The sequence below is a fragment of the Chinchilla lanigera genome, unplaced genomic scaffold (assembly GCF_000276665.1).
Source record: "Chinchilla lanigera isolate Chin_1 unplaced genomic scaffold, ChiLan1.0 scaffold00092, whole genome shotgun sequence".
In the NCBI taxonomy this organism is placed as follows: Eukaryota; Metazoa; Chordata; class Mammalia; order Rodentia; family Chinchillidae; genus Chinchilla; species Chinchilla lanigera.
This window is the reverse complement of record NW_004955493.1, coordinates 95,718-117,136: the sequence shown is the minus strand read 5'-3', so window position 1 is coordinate 117,136 and position 21,419 is coordinate 95,718. Positions and strand designations below refer to the sequence as shown.

Sequence of the window (21,419 nt, the reverse complement as noted above, 5' to 3'; positions counted from 1 at the left end):
ATGATATCCTCAAGGAAGATGAATGGAAAAAAATCTCAATCATAATTGTATCTCCATGTATGCATGGAGTGTACTTTATGGTAAGTACCAGTAATAGGTAACTTTTATTAAGCATACTCTAACCTTGTGAGGTAGCCTTTATTATTAACCCCACCTTTACAGAAAGAGAAGCTCTGTGTGTCAGTCTCTAAAACTTAAGCTTTTAGCCAATCTATTAAGAAGTAAGAGCTGGGCATGGTGGTACATGCTTGTAATCCCAACACTCAGGAGGCTGAAGCAGGAGGATTGCTGCAAGTTTGTGGCCATCCTGGGCTACATAGTGAGTCCAGACCAGCCTGAACTTCATAGCAAGACCCTGTCTCAAAAAAAAAAAAGAAAAAAGAAAAAGAATTAAGGAACTGATTGTTGAGTACTGAGAGAAGATACACTGTCTTTAAAAAAAAGATTTGCTAAACTTGGGCAAAGAAAGACACAAAGAATGATAGAGCAGGGAAATCCTGCTTTTGATTATCAATGTATAAAATTAAGGTAAACCAATGGTAATTAAGGCAATCTTCACGGCACTAGTAACTACATACTTATTCAAAAGATAGGAGTAAACTTTTAATATTATGTAAAGACTTGATTAAACACAATAACTAGTTAGAAAATTTATATGCTTATTCTTTGTCTACAACACAAATCCAAAGTTTCTAAAGTGTGAGTAGAAGAGCCTACTTTCAGCTACTGAAACTGAACAATGAAACTGAATGCACTGGTTTAGAAGACTCAAGAAATCACCTTCCACTAAATACCAGTTTGCAGCATTCCAGCTGAAAAATCATGAGTACCACTTACTATTTCACAGTCAAGTCCAAAGAGAGGACTGTTGTCTGTTACAAAACCATTACATTTGGTAGGTATAAAGTTTTCATAGTCAGGAAAACCTAGGAGGAAAAAAGGGAATAAAATATTTACCTTCAGAACTAGAGATGGTAAACATCACTCAGACTCATCCAGGGAAACTGAAATACCATTTGTTAGTTATCTTTTCTAGGTTAGTTACTTCAAAAATAGAGGCAATCTCTGTCCTTTGGTTTTTCTGCATCTACTTGTTTTATATTCTGAAAAGCCAAATGTGATGGTGCACACTTATAATTCTGCACCAAGGAGGCTAAGGCAGGAGGACTGCCATGAGTTTAAGACAAGGCTCGGCCACATAGTGAGTTCAAGGCTAGCCTGAACTACACTGTGACACCCTGTCTCAAAAAACAAAACAAAACAAAACAAAAAAACACCTGAACAAATAAGGGGAGCTTCCTGTTATAAGCCCTGGACTTCCTGATAGTTACCAAGTAATAACTTTTCCTCCTTATCAGAAGGGAAATTACAACAAAATTATGTCTAAATCCAAAATGAATGGATTATTTCCATCTAGGCACCAAGAGAGAATGAATAAAGTATACATGACTACATGTGGCATTTTTCTTTCCCAAATAAAGCAAGAGAAAGTAGGAAAGAGATTCCACCATAGTAGACATCTAAAACAATTGTAGGGTAGACAGAAAGTAGGAGTAATAATGTTCACGATGTGCACACCTCCACCTAATTCTATCTTGAGAGTTCTCTGAAGTCTCTATTCAGAAATTTATGTACATTTTTTTGAATCATAAACTAAAAGTTCCCTACCGTGGCTCAACTACAGGTTTAGGGCACTCCTTCCATTGCATACTCTAAGTCAGTGATGGCAAACCTTTTAGAGCTTTCAATGATCAGAAACAGCCCACTGTGGTACATGTGCTGTAGGTTTGCCACCACTGCCGTAAGTCAATAAACAGGCATATTTAGCTCAATGACATAAAACGTTTGAATCACTGACGATTTCTACCTTTAGACGAAAGCGAAGAAGCAAAGCTAATATGGAGATATCATTTGAAAGAAACAAAGGGGAACATGAAAACTTTTGGCCAATTGCTATCACCTGATACCTTAGAATTTCCAACTGACTGCAATTAAAGGAATCAAACTATGATCTAATCCAGAAAAGAAAGGCACTCCCAAATCTGGGAAATATTGTATTTGCTACTCACCCTATTTGTACTATTAGTGGCATTAAAAACAAACAAAATTACTAACATTTTAAAAGTATTTATGTGTCAGATACATTCTTTTTTTTTGGTACCAAGAATCAAACTCACCTCAGGCATTGTGCCACTGAGCTATATCCCTGGCCCTGTGTCAGATACATTCTAAGCACCTTTTGTTTTCCCCAGTAATGGAGGTTGAATCCAAGGCCTTCACGCTGAGTTACATCCCCAGCCCGCTTTTGTAATTTTATTTTGAGAAAGGGTCTTATTAAGTCACTAAACTGCCTTGGCTAGGCTCCAACTTGTGAGCCTCAGCCTCTTAGAGTGCTAAGATTACAGCCATGAGCCACCATGCCCAGTTGCTATGCACCTTTTGTCCATTAATTATTTAATCTTTATGGCAGTCCTGATATAGGGACTAAATTTTAACTCCATTTTACAAATGACTTCCTTTATTTTAAAAGGAAATGTGTAAAGAATGCATATATTTGGGAGGCTGAGGCAGGAGAATTGCTGTGAGTTTGAGGCCAGCCTCAGCTACAAAGTGAGCTCAAAGCCAGACTGAACTGCATAGTGAGACCCTGTCTCAAAAAGACAAAAAAACAAAGAACAAAAAACAAAGCACTAATAACTCAGTAATAAAAAGACAGCCCAATTAAAAGATAGACAAAGGCTTGGATGGTGGCATATGCCTATAATCCTGGGACTCAGGAGGCTGAGGCAGGAGGATCATCATGAGTTCAAAGCCAGCTTGGACTATATAGCAAGACCCTGTCTCAAAAACCAAAAAATAAAACAAAAAACAGAAATAGACAAAGGATCCAAATAGACATTTTGCCAAAGATAGTCAAATGACCAAGAAACACATGAAAAGATGCTTAAAATCACTAGCCATAAGAAAAATGCAGATCAAAAGCATGAGACACCACTTCACTACCACCTAACATGGAAAGACAGATGATAAGTGTGGTTGGTAAGGATGTGCAGAAACTGGAACCCTCAACGTTGTTCATGTGAATGTAAAATGTGGCAGTGGCTTTAGTAAACAGTCTAACAAGTTTTTAAGAAGTTAAACTCCAGTTATCATATGACTTGATAACTGCACTTTCCTAAGCATATATCTAAGAGAAATGAGAACACACGTTCACACAAAACACTTGTACTCCAGTGTTCACAGCAGCATTAGTCATGACCAAAAAGTAGAAACAATCCTAATGTCCATTACCTGATGATAAATAAAATATAAAATGTTCATACGCAGACTATCATTAGGTAGTGAAAATGAATTAAGTACAATACAACCTATAGCATGAATGAACCTTGAAAACACTACGCTAAGTAAAAGAAGTCAGTTTTGTTGTTGTTGTCGTTTTGTTTTTGTTTTTTTGTGAGTCAGAGTTTCATTATACAGTTCAGGCTGACCTTGAACACACTATGTAGCCCAGACTGGCCTTGAACTCAGAGCAATCCTTCTGCCTCAACCTCCTGAATGCTGGGATTACAGGTATATGCCACCATACCCAGCAAGAAGCCAGTATTAAGAGATCACATATTTCATGATTCCATTATATTCAGAATAGGTAAATCTATAGAAAGTAGATTAATGATTGCCTAAGGCTAAAGGAACTATAGGGAAATGATAATACAGTATTTCTTTGAGGGTGATCAAAGCATTATAAAATTGACTGTAGTGATGGCTATACCACTCTGTGAACATATTAGAAAATAATGAATGATATACTTTAAATGAGTGAATTATATGAAATGTTAGATCACAAAATTCTTTGCTGAAAGTTGAAATTTAATCATCACTGCTATAATTAACAGGTAACAAATAAACTAAAACCAAAGCATTCCCATTAAATTCTTGATATATATGTAACTGATCAAGACTCTAAGCCAACGGTGGCAAACCTATGGCATGTGTGCTGCAACAGGCTGTTTGTTGCCACTGAAAGTTCTGAAAGGTTCGCCATCACTGCTCTAAGTCAGTACCTGCTCTGACTTGTTAAACAAATGGAGATTGTTAAAGAAATGGAGATTGGCATGGGGGGGCATTAAAAGTGTTAGACAAGTGTTAAAACGTTAAAGACATTATTGATTCTTTTTAATATACTAAGAAGGTAAAAGAAAATAAAATGCAAAGGAATAAAAGGGAGTAACCTCATTAAATAGTTTAATACTATTTAGGATTATGTTCATGTACTATTTAAAAAGATCACTTTACCAATCATGCTGTACATCTCACACACTGGAAAACAATGCATTTCAAATACTCCTTCATTAATAGAAGATGGAATAATAACTATTAGGAAAGCAGCCAGAAAAATGAATTTTCAACCATATTTAAATAAACAGTTAAGTATTCTTACATTGTTAGCAACATTAGATGATGTCTAAACTAACCTTGTAATGGAAAGCGAAACATTTTCATTTCTTCCATTGTTAGAAGGCATCGGGTCAAGCCTACTTTATCAGAGCCATACTTTTGAATGATGGGGTCATCATGCAGGTTGATGTTGGCTTTTGAACTAGTAGAAGGTAAAGATCCTATAACAAGAAAGACAACTGAATATATACATATATTAGAATGCATTTGTAAGAATTTCAGAAGACATAACTCTTAATGTGTGGGGTCTTGCAATCTAATATAGTTTTAAGAACACAAAGAGAATAGTAAAGAGAGAGAAGGAAGAATATATTTCAGGTTGGAGTGGTGAGAGATACTTCAAGAAAGTAAAAGATTAGTGGAATCTTGAGGAAAAGGCAGAATTTAGATAGCTGGTGTGTGAGAACTGTCCCTTATAGGGCCTGCCATTCCCAACAGCTCATTTTAACTAAATCAATACCATTCCTAACCACCTACTCAAGCATCCTGTCCCTTAACCAGCAACCATCAGTGTTTGGATTAAGGGTGTGGACCTAGATAAAAAGGGACTCATCTACAGAATGAATAATGATACTCCTTGTCAAGACGGAACAATGGAATTAGCTCCATTGCTCATACTGCCTGCTTCCAGAATTTTAACTAGAAAATAAGCTGGTGAGCACACTTGTGATCCTAGCACTGTGGAATACTGAGGCAGGAGGACTGCAAGTATGAGCACAGCCTAGGCAACAAGAAAAACCCTGTTTCAAAATAAAAAATAAAAGGGCTGGGGATATAGCTCAGTGGAAGGCTTGATAGAGAGTAGAAAAAGAAAAAAGACCTAAAATAGAATGTAGAAAACATGGATGAGAGAGAACAAAAATAAATTAGAGACCAGTATGTGTGGTAGGTTGAAGTCTTAACTGTAGTCCATCACTCAATACATAATGGGGAGCAAGAGAAAATTCCTGAGAAGGGAAGTGACAGAAGAAAGAGTATTTTAAGAAAGATCAACCTCAAATATTAGTGGAAAATGAAGTACAGTGAAACTAGAAAATATTTTTGCAGGACTGGGGATATAGCTTAGTGGCACAGCATCTGCCTGGCAATCATGAGGTCCTAAGTTGGATTCCCAGTACCAAAAAGAAAAGTGTTTTACAAAAGAATTATGACTAGATACTGGGATAAGATGGTGGAAGGAATAAAGGAAAAGGGATATATCAAGAGAAATAAAAGAAAAACTGGTACAGTGTAGTGACAAAACAATTCAGTTAAAAGTATTTATTTATGACGGCTTATTATATGTTTGGCAATGCTCTAGTCATTAGGGATTCCTTAATCAACAAAACCACAAAATTTTCTAAGAAGTTCAATTCTAGGTGAGAAGACAGACAGTAAACAAGCATTTAATATAGCAGATGGATATAAGAGCTACAAAGAAAAGTAATGGAGGAAAAAGAGGATAGGGATTCCTACAGCAGGAAATGGTTTACAGGTCATGTTTACACAGAGTGATCATGAAAGATCTCTGACAAAGTGGCTTCTGAATAGGGACTTAGAAAAACAAAGGGAATGAGACTGAGGATAGACAAAAGAAAATAATTCTAAAATTCAAAACTAACATCTTAAAGGAAAGTATACTAACAGAAGGGATCTACAGAAGGAAGCCCATTATTTGTGAATGAAAAAAAATGTTTTTAGCTATGCTAAGGATAAGGGGACAGTGGAATAACTAAGCAATAATATCCAAAGGCAACTGAAAATACAGACCTACAACCTGCAAAATCAGATTGAGAGATAAAGAAATAGGTGTCATCTATGGTAGGTAAAGTTGGGAAAAACAAATGAAGACTCCAAAGGCAGATCAGAGTGTTACAGACTATGCCTTGGAGATTTGGTAATTAAAATGGAAGACGATGCAAAGTCCTTAAGAGGATAAAGAAGTAGTCATAACCTCTGGCTTGTAAATGCCTACAGAATAAAACCCTAAGTCCTTATGCTCTGCATTCAAAGCCTGTAGGATGTGGCATTAATTTGCCTCTCTAGCCTCAACTCTCACCACTACTTTCTCCTGTTGCCCTCAGCATTCCCAACAAGCTATATTCTTCAGCCATGGCTTTTTCCTTGTCTTTCACAGCTCAACCCTTTACTTGAACCTAAAATCTAATGATAACTATTCTGTCACTTACTGAAAGGTAAACAGATAAAAACAGTACATAAACTGAACACAGCTACAGATCAAATATGGGCACCTATTGGAAGGAGAGGGGAATAATGGAAAAGTGGGAAATTAAAAGATGCTGCTGAGACAAAGGATGACAGGAAGCACTGTTCTAAATAGAAAGGAATAACTATTACTCCTTACTTTTTCATATTGCTTTAGTACAATTTTGTTTGGTTGGTTAGATGGTTTTTTGAGACAAGGTCTCACTATGTACTTCAGGCTGGCCTTGAACTTACCATATAGCACAGGCTGGCCTCAAACTCTCAGGGAGCTTCCTGCCTCAGCCTCCCAAGTGCTAGCCACCACACTCAGCTGCTTTAGTGTAATTAAACAATTATTACTTTTCTTTTTTAACAGTATTAGGGATTGAACCCAGAACCTTTGTACTGAGCAACATCCCTAGCCCCTTTTTTATTTTTCATTTGAGACAGAGTCTCCCTAAATTGCTCAGGCTGAGCTCAGACTTGGAATCCTCCTTCCTCAGCTTCCCAGGGTACTAAGATTACAGGTGTGCACTACCATACCCAGCTATTAAATGGTTTCTGAGACATGAACCCTGCCTGTGGATTATGCTAACCTCTCTGGGTACCTGCCAATTTTTCCTTTTAAGAAAATTACTTTTCTGCTTAAATTAGTCAGCATTGAATTTGTTGCTTACAATAAGTAAATGTGACTCATAAACTTGGTAATGACCTTATCCATAAAATCAATGGACAAAGCATCAAACCATTCAGTCTTACCTTCACTGGTCTTGGGCAGATCTCCAGCTTTTTTTTTTTGCAGGCCAATGATATCAGCTAGAAAACTGGATGATGGAGGAGGCAAGCAGAATTTCTGAAAATATATTAATAGGTTCTTTCAAAAATGGTTGAAAATAGTTAAAGTACTGATGAGTCTGAACTTGTCAGTTCAGTCTATCAAAGGTCTATACCTTAACTGTCTACATTATAAAATAAGAACTGTTTTTTTAATATGAAAAAATGCCTAGGTAAATGAAGCCACATTTACTACCACCATTACCCCCTGGAATTTTTTTGTGGTTGTTTCTTTCATTATGTTTTAGAAAAAGGATAAACATTATAGAAATGTACAATTTCTTTTTCAGAAATGTACAATGTAAAGAAAGAAAGTTCCTTATGGTTTTCAAGTCAATTCCATATCTACTGTTTCACCAGAGAAAAGAAGTTGAGAGCTCTAGCCTCAGACTCACCTAGGCTTACTTGTAACTCCAACATTTACCAGCTATAACTTAAGTTTCTTATGTATTAAATGGGATTTTAAAACCATCTTTCTTATTGATAATTAAAGGTGATGTACATAGTATGAGTAATATTGGGACTAGCATATAGAAGGTGCTCAATAAGTGGAAGCAATGAAGAAAAGGAAGATTAAGTAAGGGAGATTAAATTAGGGCCCAACATCTCAAATGCCTTTAAGAGTAAATGGCTAAAACAGGACACTTCGGAATGGAGGAGGCTATAGGAATACAGAAATGCCATGCCTCTTTTAAGATTACAAGTGATGTTCAGCTCCAGATAATGTTCTAAGGATGTCCAATTTTGTGATTTTTTTTTTAAGAGGTAGAAAACCCTAGATTTTATGTAAACTTTACAATGTCTAAAAATACCGTACCTCAAAAAAACCCAGAACATTATTAACCCAGGAACTAGGTTATAATTTGGGAATAAGTGTTTTGCCTAGATTACCAAAGATAAATCAGAGACAAATCTAATTTCAGCATGAGCTGAAATTAGCATGAAATTCAGCATGAAATGTATCCTCTGTCACTTTCATTTACTGTATCCTCTGTCACTTGTTCAGCTAAGTTGCCATGGAGCATATTCTCAGATACATGCACAAGTGTCCCGATAGAACCCTTAAACAAAGTTTTCTTAACTTACATGTCTGAATGTCTTTCGGAGAAATTCAAACTCCATATAGAACTTGTAGAAATGCAGTTGACTCATTCCTTGAAGAATAAAAACCACCACATTGTTTAGGTGGTTTAGGTGAAAAATCTGGCACCAACTGTTGAACAAATCAGAACATAGTTGAAAGTAAAGCCCTAAAGTCAGTTACAGGCATTCACAAGGGAAGCATAAGAAGTCAGGTAAATAAATTTTTCATCATTACTTCCTCTGCTTAGAACTGGAAAAGTCATTAGTACAAAGAATTCAAGTAAAGATCTCCTGAGATAAATATTTATTACAATCAAATCAAGCAAAATACCAAGTTAAATACATGCATTTAAACCCACAGTCTTACTAAAATTTGTTTTAAATCAGAACTAAGTTCATTTTACTAAATTCACTCTATCATTCTTTAAGACTTATCCCCTTAAGAGCCCAAACTACTCTGTAGCCCTTCCTAAATCAAGTAATCAAATGACTGGCTTCAACTGTAGATAAACTGACAGACTGATGGTATTTGTCCATGAGAAAGATGGCTTTTGAGTTATCTAGCCAATTCATAACAATCTCCTCCAAGGAAATGTGTGCATTTGAAAATATCTTTATTGGCATATAAAAAAATAATTTTCAAATGGGTTTGTAATCCCAGGAGTATGCAAGGCTGATACAGAAGGATCACATGTTCAAGCCGTGCCTGGGCAACTTTGTAACTTCATGAGATCCTGCCTCACAATATAAAATTAAGGGCTTGGGATGTAGCTTAGAGTGAAGGCTTAGGGTTCAATCCCCAGTACCGGAAAAAAAAAAAAAAATCCAATAATGGCACTGACAATATTAAAATAGTAAAAATTATCTCTTAGCTCTTCATCTGTAAAAGGAAGAAAAAGATTGACTGGAATTCTTAACATAACATCATTTATGTTGTTATGTTATTATTTCAACTGGGTATATACTAGGGGAAAGACATTGACTCTATACCAGGGAAGAAAAGAACTGATTGAAATTATTAGCATATCTTATTATTTTAACTGGGTCTGTACCTGGGAAAGAAACTAAAATATCTACAGTGACTGGACAGATACTGTTAGTAAGTACAGTAAGACAGGTAGGACACTGCAGTACACATACTCTATCTAAAAGGAAAATCACTCAGCTTTGGTAAAGTGTTTCCAAGTGGGAATATAAGGACAATTGCCAAATCCTTTGAGTTTTTTGAAGAAGTCAAAAAAATCTGGATTACTATAAAGAAATTCCCAAATTTAATTGTTAATAGCCATTTTTTTTTTTTAAATTTAGGGCATGCTACATGGCAAACAGATTATATCAGTAAGCCATATATGACTCTCCAGACATCAATCTGAAACTTCTGTCTATACATACTATTTAAATTCATCTCATACCTGGGTCTAGGAACAATGGATTTGCCCAGAACTGCATACTTCAGCAATTCACACAGTTGGCCATGGGTTATTTCACAATTACCAGCAAATAAAACGGTAGATAAGCAAGCTTTCTGCAAAGTAAATTGGGGCAGAGCAAACTATATAATCAGGAATGGTAACAAAGTAAGGCAAGTTATTATTCTAGTTTCTGATTGTTTTAACATATATACAAACATAGGCAGGTTCTAATTAATTGAAGATCAAGGTCTAAAACAATAACTTGACCAGCCAGGCACAGTGGCACATGCCTATAATCCCAGCACTCTGAGAGGCTGAGGCAAGAGGATCACAAGTTTGAGCCTAGTCTGGGCAACTGTCTCAAAATAAAAAATAAAAAGGGAAAAAAGGGTGACCTCAGTGAGGTCCTCCTTTCAGTACTCAAGAGGCTAAACCACCAAAAAAAGGCCTAAATTAAGGCCATCTGTGGTACAATGTTATTAATAGAATATTTAATAAACATGGATATAGAACCTAAATTATGTTTGTTATGTGCTAGTAATCATAGGATGAATAAAATGATTCCTGGTGTCAAGGACTCCATTGCAGTAGAAGAAAAAAATGTGACAAAAATTACAATACAGTTAGGGTATGTCCTATTACAAATATATGTAAACAAACAAGCTATCTGTCTTGAGGATTAGAGAGTTTTGGCAGTGGCTTTACTAAGACAAAAACACTGGAGCTGAGCCTTGAAAATAATGAGTCTGCCAAACTGAAGGGAACATTGTGTCATAACATAGTATGGTTTGACTGAAGCTCTGGAGTCAAGATTGAATGTTGCAAAGTAGTGGCAGTGAGAGTAGGAACGAAGGAACCAGATCATAAGATGAAGAGTTGGAATTTTGCGTATGGCAACAGGAAATGAAGAGTCCCATCTCCTTAAAAAAGCTTTGCACTAGCTATAATCCTAGTACTCAAGAGGCTAAACCAGGAGGATCTTGGGTTCAAGATCATTATGGACTCACCCTGTCTCCTCAAATTTTAAAAGGGGAGGAGGGACTCTGTACTTCTACTGGTTACTAAAGTAGTTTATGCTTGTTATAAAAAACTCAGATAATAGACAAGGATAAAACAGATAATACTTACATACAGTAATAGATAAATATAAAAGCCACCTGTACAACTCAGAGGTAATTAACACTCTTATTTTTGTCTGGGAAATAGCAAAGTATAAGGGTTAGGTGCTAAAGTCCTGAAGTCACATTACTCAGAGTTCAAATATCATCTTGGACAAGTGCCTTAACCTTTTTAAGATCCAGTTTTCTCATTTATAGAGTAATTATACTTCTCTCATGAGATTATTGGGAAGACCAGTGAGATAGTCCTAGTGCTAATTAAGCTGTTGGCTGACATATCATAAGTATTTAGTAAGCATCAGCTATTACTATTGCTTATTTCCCCCATGCCCTAAGATAATATTGAGCATTTTCTCCTAGACAGATATGTCTGAGCACTTTACATATATTAAGTCATTTAACTTCACATTTCTTTTTAGATGAATACTACTATTATCCCCATTTTACAATTAAAAAAATGAATAAACAAGACCATGGGTAGAAGGTAGCAGACACTTCTAATCCTACATACTCAGGAAACTGAAGCAGGATTGCAAGCTCAAGCCTAGCCAGGGCAAATTAGTGAGACCCTGTTTCAGGAAAAAAAAATAGAAAGGGATGGGGATGCTCCCTAAACTCAACCTCCACCCTCTCAAAAAAAATCAACAGTCCTATTAGAATGATGCAGACTCTAAAGCCCAAGATCTTTTCATCTCTGTTCTATACTGCTCCTAAATGATTTTACCATCTATTCTATTTTGTACCCAACTCCTTATCCCCTACTTAATCTGTAATATCTTTCCATATCAGTTAAATAACATTAATTTTAATACTTTAATAATTTAAAATTTGCCTAAAAATGTATAATTAACCTGAAGGAAATTCCTTATTGATTACACTTTTTAAAAATTACAAACAACATTATGATGAACACCCTTCATAGCATTCTTGTACACCCATCTAATCATTCTGTCAGTATAAATTCATGGGCAAAACTGTTTGAAGAAGGCCAGCAACTAAATTTAACATGATTCTAGACTGGGATTGTACTGCTAAACAGAATTGAGCAACTAGAGAAACTTCCATGGAACCTGAAGATTAGACGTCAGCTATATATCTACGTTAATTTCCTGGGTTTGATTACAATGTGATTAGGTAGGACTACTTGCAGCAAATACACAAAATATCTAGGCGAAGGGGAGAAAAGTGGAAAGCATTATGTCACCAACTATGTACCTTCAAGTGCTCGCAGGGGGGCAGGGGACATTCCTCATCTTTGCAACTTTACTGTTAATGTGAGATTGTCTCAAAATTAAAATGTGAGAGTAAGTCTTAAAATTTTTTAGTATGGTAACCTTAAAAAAATTTTTTTGTTGTCCATTGATAGGCAGAAAATTGCAATCTCGTCTTAACCAAAATTCTTTCACAGCACTAATTCCGGCCTAATATACCATATAAATTTATATAATTCCGGTCTAACCTACCATGTAAACTTATGTATATAATTTGTATGTACTGTTTATCCTATGTCTAATCACTAACAGCAGAAGCCTTACTAGGGCTATGATCTTAAGTTTATTAATCGATGTCACCCAAGTGCCTAAGTCTGTGCCCTGGGCACATGACAGACCAAAATCTGATGAATGACTGTGGGACTGAATGAAGTACATTTAGCTCTTAATAAATGTCAAAAACGCCAACTGTGAACTGCCAATAACAGCCATGAGGTAGATGCTATTAACGTCACAATTCTCACTTTTTCACAGATCGGAGAGCAGGTTCGCTGAGGATCATGGGACGGTCAGCGTCCCGCGCGTCCCGCACCCTGAAGGTGGCTGGGGCTCCCCGCTGCTCACCTTGGCCTCGGGCTGCATGTCCTCCTGAGCCCAGCGGGCTCTCCTCGCCTCTGTCGCCCGGACCAGCTGGTTGGGGACCTGTCTCCTCTTTCTGCCCTTCCCTAGGTGCCCCCCGGTCTTTTCCTTCTCTGTCTCCATGATGCTGTGGAGAAAATCTGCCAAAACTGAGGAAATTCGGAACCCGAGAGAACGCCAGACACCTGAGAGCTTCTAAGCTCCCTCGGCTCCTCGCCTCAACTCACCATACACCGTGCCCGCCCAGCCCGCCCTGAAAACCCCGGGCACCAACGGATCTGTCTCCGCCCACGGACGCCACAGCTGCGTCGCAACCGTCGGCGTCCGCGGCCGAATTCCAAACGGCTCCGGAGCCGCCCAACTGCCTTCACCCGCTGGCAAAAACAAAAAGGGGCGCTACCGAGAGGCTTCCCTGCCTAGAAGCACTCCCCGCGCCCGAGAGTCCTGATAACGAGGAAGAGAAGCAGGGTAGACAGGACACCCGGCTGCCGCCTCAGTCACAACGTAAGGCACGGACATCACAGCCTCTTCCGCTGCGCGGGCGTTTGAACAGACCGGAAGTGCATCGGCCGACTTCCGGCGGTTGGAATGCCAAGAACGGGAAGTGTCTGGAATGGCGACAAAGCGGCTGGCCCGGTAGGCGGTGGGGTTCCCAGCAGGGTTCCGGGCGGGCGGTTGCTCAGCTCTCCATTCTGTGCTGCCTTGGCGTCTCAGACTGCACTGAAAGGTCCTTGCCTAAATCTCGGTCTCCAGCCCTCGCCCACGTTTTGAGTGTGGGAGGGTGCGAGGTGCCTGAAGAACCCTGGATCTTGTCTGTGCGACCTTGAGCCCGTGCCTGGACCCTCTAGACTCTGGGAAGCGCCTGGACAAGACCGCACCCCGTAGCTTGTTGGGAGGTCTCAGGCAGACGCCACTGCAACCATCAAGCTGTTAGCCTCTCTACTTCCAAGTGATCCCTCTAATTCCTTACATGAAGTACATTATGGCTTTCTCTCTGATTTCCGGATATGCTGTGCACATTTCTTATTTTTAGTAGCAATGTAATGTATTAGTGAGCATGCTCTTCAGAGTTGGACAGGCCTAGGTTGACATATCAAAGCTGTGTTGTTTCACCCATCAAACGTGTAGCAAAATTGTCTTTCCTCCTAGATTTGTTGACCAGATGAGGCTTTCATCTATCTTAGTTCAGTGGTAAGCAATAAATGCTGTTAATCCCAAAGACCTACGCTTCCCACACACCTCTTTAAAAACTACAAGAGGTATCTGCTTAGTTAAAACTATCTGCTACAAAGTTTTCACGCTTGCACTTAAAACCTCTGTAATCCCGTCCCTGTCTTCGGACTTTCGCATCTGGCCTTTGGGAGTCCTCTATCGTAGATCACCATGCATTGGTTTCGTGGATGTCTTTTTCTCTTTACCAGATTTTTAAAATTTCTGGAAGATGTCCTAGGACCATGCATTATGTTATTCTTACAACATTCTTCAAAACCATGCTGTGTTACCATATATGTTACAAGTACTTGAAAAGTGCAAAAAGTAAAGATTTCGGTGCATCCTTATCTCTACAAATTTGAGTTCCTCAGTATTACTGTAAAATACACTAAGAGGTGCAGATGAAATTAACCTTCGTTTACAAATATGAGGCTATGCAAGTAAAATGACTTTGTAAAACCAAAAAAACATGGTAATACAAAAACCCAGATCTTCTCTTCCTAAAGTTCAGTTCAATTTCATTTCAGTCACAACAATTAATGAACGTTTTGCCATTTGTGCACTTATACTATTCAAACGAGAGTGTGGGGACTGGGGATTTAGCTCAGCGGCAAAGCGCCTGCCTGGCAAGCGCAAGGTCGTGAGTTCGGTTCCCGGTACCGGAGAAAAACCAAACGAGAGTGTGAATGGGTTCGTTGATCTTATTGGGTTGCTTTATATTTTGTAGGCAGCTTGGATTAATTAGGAGAAAATCAAACACACCAGCAAATGAGAATCTAGGCAGAAACAAATCCAGTAAGTATTGTGCTTCATTTCCCTACATCTCATAGCCTGGCACTTTGGCACTGGTAAAGCATAACACTCTAATCGTTTTGCAGAGCAATTATATAACTACGTAATTGTCATTGATTTTGAGTCTACATGCTGGAATGATGGGAAGCACAACAGTAGCCCCGAAATAAGTAAGTCTGGACTTCAAATGACTAAATTTAGCATTGGATGTGTCATTTTCAAGGTTGATATAAATCAGCCAACAAACTTTGCCAAAGCAGTGAATTTCAGCCTTCATATGGTCTTCATAAATATAACTAGATATACACAGAATTTCAATACTTTGATTTATTCTTTGGCTTAACTTTATATTGACTTGGTCATAATGCTTTTACTGAAGTTTTTTTTAGTACATGTTTGTTATACACAATATATCGTGGGGTGTTGGTACATGTACATCTGAAACTGTTCAGTAATGCTATTATGACAATATTATGCACTTAATTTAGAGTGACTACAGCATTAATTTAGAAATTGTTTGTTTAAGTGTTCCTTTATTCTTTCACTTAGTTGAATTTCCAGCAATATTGCTGAATACATCAACTGGAGAGATTGAATCTGAATTCCATGCTTATGTTCAGCCTCAAGAACATCCAGTTCTTTCTGAATTTTGCATGGAACTAACGGGCATAAAGCAGGTATGATCACAAATTCAATAATGAGTTTCAAAATGAAAATAAAAGTTATACACATTTGAAATTAGATTTCTTTAGTGTTAGAAGAAAATGTTCCCCTCCAGAAATCCACAGGATTTTTAAAAATAAAAAAGATTAGTGTTACAAACAGGAAGGTCAGGCCTGGGATGTATAGCACAGTGTTACAGTATGTACCTAGTATGTTTGAAGGCCTGAGTTTGGTCCTCTAGCATTGCAGGAAAAAAAGATCAAATTTACTTTGTGGAAGTAAAATGATTCAGATTTAGTCTATACCAGTGATGGTGAACCTTTTAAAGCTTTCTCTTTTTTTTGTCTTTTTGAGACAGAGTCTTGCTGTGCAGTTCAGGCTGACCTTGAGCTCACTTTGTAGCCCAGGCTGGCCTCAAACTCAATGATTCTCCTGCCTCAGCCTCCTGGGTGCTGGGATTACAGGTGTGTGCCACCTTGCCCAGCTAGAGCTTTCAGTGATAGCAAACAGCCTGCTGTGGCATGCATGCCATAGGTTCACCACTACAGATCTGTGTGATTATATTTGTGTGATTTTAAATTTGTTAACCTAGTTTTTCGTACCTTTTGAGTTCTAATCGTGATATTTCTCTACCGTGTATTTTCTTTAATTTAATTAATTAATTAATTAATTTTTGGTACTGGGACTTGAACTCAGGACCTTGCACTTGCCAGGCAGGCACTGTGCCACTGAGCTATATCCCTGGCCCTCTCCCATGTGTTTTAACATCTTTTCAGTAAAGTTTTTGCTAGTTAAAACTTCTTTATTAATACTCCAACAATGTATAGTTATATACTTGATAATTGTGAAATTCGTTATTCAATTCAGATTTTGTGACTGTCTAATCAGGCTCAAGTTGATGAAGGAGTCCCTCTGAAGATTTGCTTGTCTCAGTTCTGTACATGGATTCATAAGATTCAGCAACAGAAGAAATTTTTTTTTACTGCCGGGGTTTCAGAGCCTTCTACTTCTGAAGTAAAATTATGTGCATTTGTCACTTGGTCAGGTAAAAATGAATTATGCCTGTTAATCACAAACGGGTAGCATTACCGTTATGTAATTGTTTATTTCTGGTTTCACACTTGCTAACCTAGAATTAGACTTGTTAACTTCCTGGGCCAGGAAAAGAATCTCACTTGCTAGCAGATGTCAACCAAAACAGTAAATTCATTTGTATTTTAATATTATGGTTCTGGAATAATTTAAATTTTTAAACCTTTGCCTTTAGAATCTTTCTAGGTTCCTCTCTCTCCTTCTAAATTCAGACAAAGATAATTTCGTAAAAAGTCTTATGCTATTTATTGCAGCCTTGAATAAAGAGTCTTCATTCAGCTAAAATCCTTTGCCTTTGTACTTATACTTACAAATATAGACAAGAAGAAATGAACCATTTAAAGTAGTAGGTCTTGATGATGCAGCATTGTTAGTACTGTAACAGTCATTGATAGCAGTGTTTATACCCTTGATAGCATAGGTTAATAGTTCTATTTGGCCTCAAGTTGCTATAAAATGTGGTTTTTCAATTGCACTAATGTTTTCCTAGTGTATAGGAAATTCAGCTGTTGTTATTTAACATCGTACTTTTCTTTCTGAAATAGGGTTTTGTTGAATGCATAAGAAATCATTTTGAAAGTTCATCACCAATGTAATTTCTTAATAGTAATATAAAGTATAAAGTAATACAAAGTATTTCAATGTTATTAACAGCAATTAAATCCTACTGTTCTATTTTATATCATCTTGTTCTATTTTAATGTACTTAATGAAGACTGGGACTTGGGTGTTTGCCTGGAGTATGAGTGTAAAAGAAAACAGCTGTTAAAACCTGTGTTCTTAAATTCTTGGATTGATCTTAGAGCAACTTACAAGGTAAGGGTCAAAGATGACATGGTCACTTTCCTTCTTTTGAAAAATAATTACATTTTATCTACACATGGGTTTCCGTAAATAAAATTTTTTTGTAAATGCTCACATACATATTTGTTGTAAGCTGTTTTAAAACAACACAACAGAAATAAGCACATTCCAAATCTAATAGAAACAAAAATTACATAGCCAAGTGTGGTGGCGCATTCATGTAATCCCAACGCTCAGAAGGCTGAGGCAGGAGGATTGTCATGAGTTTGAAACCAACTGGGCTACATAGTGAATTCAAGGCCAGCTTGAACTACATGGCAAGACCCTGTCTCAAAACCAAAAAAAGAAAAAGAAAGATTACAAGAAATAATTGGTTAATGCATAGTCTTTCAAACAGTAATCATATTTTTAGATGTCTTTTTTTATTTGATTAGCTTTTCTATAGAAGAAAACCAAAAGGACTAAGTGGTGCCTTGCAGGATGTGGGAATAGAATTCTCAGGAAGAGAACATTCTGGTTTGTATAAATTTAAAAATCCTTTTATTATGTAAGGCAGTTGACATTTATAAAGTCTTTCACATGAGTCCCATTTCTTGGCAATGCCATTAATAAGGAATATCCTTCAGCTTAAAAAGAAAAGATCCTAGTCTGCAATTCGAATTGTTTCTGGGTTTTAAATTATCAATTTCTTGAACTATTTAAGATAAAGACTGCCATCTAGTGGATTTCTAGTTGCTAAAAAGAATGGAAAGAATTTGTGTAGCCACCTCAGTTGAAATTACACAAGTGCCCCAATAATACAATAAACTAGTGAAAAGACTGAACAAGAATATTTGATTATTCAAAAATCATGGTCCCTGCAGATTGCAGGTCACATTTTTGGAAACTATCTAACTGATTTTCACATTATTCTCTAAATATAGGAGATTTTGTCTTTTATTGGTAATGCAGCCACAATTTTCCCAAAGACCAATTTAATTTTGTTAAAATTAGTAGATAATCACTAAACTAGTATGTCAGTATGTCTCAATTTCTTAGTAATTTTTTTTCTGTTATTTACACTACTACCATAAATTCAGCATTTGATATCTATTTCCTCAGGGTTGGATGATTCTCGGAATACTGCTCTTCTTGTTTGGAAAATGATCAGGGATGGTTGCCTAATGAAAATTACAAAGTCTTTGAACAAGGTGAATGGTGTCTTGCCTTTTTATTCTTTCATCTCAAACTCAAGTATTTGTAGATTCATTGAAATGTGGATTTCATGTATGTGATCACTTATAAACCAATGACTTTTTGTCATTGTGTATCTACATGTCTACATGTCATTGTGTATCTACATGTCTACATGTCATTGTGTATCTACATAGTGTATCTACATGTCTACAGAAATTATAAACGGTTTCTGAAGATGTTGTATTTTCTGTGAAATCATAGGTTCCCAAGAAGAATTCCAACATTTTGGCCAGAAGTTGGAATACAAATCAAGTTGGAGAAACATCTGCCTGCAACTTTAGCATCCAGGGTCCCAGAATAAATGATAGGGAGTCTAAAAATTCAGTAAGTCCTCAGGAAAAAATTCAAATGAATTCCATTTGTATGAATTCCCCTATAAGAGTACCGAAGCATCAGTTACTATCAGAGAGCAATACGAAAGCCAGTCTTCACAGTATGAAAAGTTGCTCATCTGTTTTTAATACTAAGCCCTCTACTTCTCAGGAACAGTTTCAGTCTCACAGCCTGAATTCACCTATCTATGTGCAGAACCAAAGAAAAAGTGAACATCTTGCATTTAATACCAAATCCAAGTCTTCAACATATGGTTCAGAATTGGTACTTGTTTCTACCACCATTCCATCTGTTAATCATGTTTCTGATATGGATATGAGTTCTACAGTTGACTGTTTACCTGTGTTGGCAAATTGGAAAGATGTGGTTTTATTGCCAGCATCTCAGCCTGAGCAAAATATAGATTGTATACCTCCTTTTAGTGACACAAATTTAGATACTTCATTTAATTCTGGAGAGACATTGATGGTTTTAAAAGAATCAGAAGTGCCAAGTTCTGAAAAACTTGAGGGCATCAAGGAAACTCCTAAAACATTTGAGACCTCTAAGTCTTTTGTATACAAGAGTCCTCACAATACAGTTTATAATGTAAAAGAAGGCATACATCCAGGTTCAAATGCTTCTACCTTTAAATTACCTGCATGCAAATCACATACCTTCAACAGTGTTAATGTCAATGCATCTGATTATTCAGCTTTGGAGAAACACCCTCTTTTAGGTGGTACTAAAAGGAATTCATCTAATCTTTCAGCTTTCCCACCAGCTAAAAAACAGACACTCATTATTCATGAACAAAAGCCTACATCACTTGATTGCTCCCCAGTAAGAAGTTCTTCCCGAAAGGTTCTCCCCTCTGTATTAACAGCTACAGTTAATCTGCAAGAGCCTTGGAAGAATGCAAAAATGACACCTCCTTTATGCAAGTGTGGCCGAAGATCTAAGAGACTTGTTGTTTCTAACAATGGACCAAACCATGGAAAGGTCTTCTATTGTTGCCCTATTGGGAAATACCAAGAAAACAGAAAACCTTGTGATTATTTTAAGTGGGAACAAACACTTCAGAAGGAAAGAATCAATAGGATAGCTCACTCCACAGGGAGTCTCACTTTTAGTTCTCCAAAAACAAGCTATATTCATGACAAAAATTTAAGTTTTTCTGCTAAATATTCTTTGAGACTCAGACCTTCCTTAAGGAATTGATAAACCTTCTTCACATCTAAAGTATGTTCTTCAGTACAACTTTTTAAAATTTTGTTTTTAGTGCTGAGAATTGCACCCAGGACCTTCACAATGAGGTACATCCCCACCTCTTTTTGGTTTTGGTTTCAGTTTGTTTTGTTTTGAGTCATTGAGTTTTCCAGGTTGTGTTTGAACTTGTGATCCTTCTACTCCAGCCCCCTAGAGTGCTGGAATTGCAAGCTTGTGTCACCATTCCTGGCTTCAGTGTAATTTTTAGTGCAAGAAAGATTTGAAAAGAAAATACTGTGGGGCTAGAAGTTATGGAGACTTAGCATATCTGAACTCTGTGGACTCCATTGGAGGAGTGGTACACACACAAACTGAGAAAAAATAAATTTCATAACATTTGACTTTCATTTACCAGTTGTCTAACATTCATCTTGTTAATATATAAATCCTAATGGTGCTTAAATTTCCAAACATTAATATTGTGATATCTTGCACAATTTTATGTTTGATATATTAATATGAACTAATTTATTCATATTCGCACTTGCTTTCTATTTTCAGTGCTAGGGATGGAACCCAGAGCCTCACACATGCTAGGCAAGTGTTCTACCACTGAACTACATCCCCAGCCTATCATATACTCTTGAGAAATCATAAATAAAATATTTTGATACTGTACTAGGTTAAATACAATAAGGAACAATAGTTCATGATATCTTTTATAGTTCAACCTTGAACCAAATTTTAAACTATCTTTAAAATAATTTGAATAAAATTCCCTAGTCTAGGCCCTGTGTTGCACACACCTTTAATCTCAGCATTTGGGAGGCTGGGGCAGGCAGATCACCATGAGTTAGAGACCAGGGTGGGCTAGATAGTGAACTCAAGGCCAACCTGAACCATAGGGTGAGGCCTTGTATCTAAGAAAAACCTATCTGTTTTCAATTAGTTACTTTGACGATTATGATAACCTGATTTTTTTTTTTTTTTCCTAAAAACTAGCTGTGTGTGGTGGTGCACATCTGTAATTCCAGTTCTTGGGAGGCTGCAATTGATGTGAGTTGGAGGCCAACCTAGGCTACATAGTAAGTTCAAGGACAGCCTGAAATAAATAACATACCTAGTTTTAAAAAGCAAAAAATAGATACTTAGAAGTTGTTCAG

The 21,419-nt window shown here is 37.0% G+C and overlaps 2 protein-coding genes across 6 annotated transcripts in view; one reads left to right on the top strand and one right to left on the bottom strand.

Annotated features, from left to right (window-relative positions):
* The window catches only part of LOC102028764 (putative RNA exonuclease NEF-sp), a 40,825-nt gene extending 27,276 nt beyond the window's left edge, over positions 1-13,549 (bottom strand). For 2 of the 4 annotated variants that reach the window (XM_005405029.2, XM_005405032.2), the window contains exons 1-7: positions 13,337-13,549; positions 12,922-13,063; positions 9,969-10,081; positions 8,560-8,686; positions 7,399-7,492; positions 4,473-4,616; positions 838-926 (exon numbers count right to left, since the gene is read on the bottom strand). In XM_005405029.2, the coding sequence (XP_005405086.1) occupies positions 838-926; positions 4,473-4,616; positions 7,399-7,492; positions 8,560-8,686; positions 9,969-10,081; positions 12,922-13,063; positions 13,337-13,455 (828 nt within the window). In that variant the 5' untranslated portion in view covers positions 13,456-13,549. Of the gene's footprint in view, positions 1-837; positions 927-4,472; positions 4,617-7,398; positions 7,493-8,559; positions 8,687-9,968; positions 10,082-12,921; positions 13,077-13,336 lie in introns of all 4 variants that reach the window. The other 2 variants (XM_005405030.2, XM_005405033.1) reach the window with 2 other exon arrangements.
* Eri2 (ERI1 exoribonuclease family member 2) lies at positions 13,468-20,379 on the top strand. 2 transcript variants are annotated; one of them, XM_005405034.2, is made up of 9 exons: positions 13,468-13,572; positions 14,876-14,943; positions 15,027-15,110; positions 15,490-15,617; positions 16,492-16,648; positions 17,411-17,511; positions 17,934-18,015; positions 18,601-18,689; positions 18,937-20,379. In XM_005405034.2, the coding sequence occupies exons 1-9, from the start codon at positions 13,550-13,552 to the stop codon at positions 20,266-20,268; spliced, it is 2,064 nt and encodes a 687-aa protein (XP_005405091.1). In that variant the 5' UTR covers positions 13,468-13,549; the 3' UTR covers positions 20,269-20,379. The 2 variants fall into 2 exon arrangements, with proteins under 2 accessions (XP_005405091.1, XP_013360281.1); XM_013504827.1 differs by lacking the exon at positions 13,468-13,572 and adding an exon at positions 13,592-14,127.
* The last annotated feature ends 1,040 nt before the right edge of the window (positions 20,380-21,419 follow it).

Excerpts from the sequence above, each read along its gene's own strand:
- Eri2 (XM_013504827.1), top strand. The coding sequence starts at position 14,099 with ATGAGGCTTTCATCTATCTTAGTTCAGTG. Across the intron at positions 17,512-17,933 it reads ATCTTAGAGCAACTTACAAG|CTTTTCTATAGAAGAAAACC; the intron begins GTAAGGGTCAAA and ends TTATTTGATTAG. Across the intron at positions 18,690-18,936 it reads TTACAAAGTCTTTGAACAAG|GTTCCCAAGAAGAATTCCAA; the intron begins GTGAATGGTGTC and ends GTGAAATCATAG.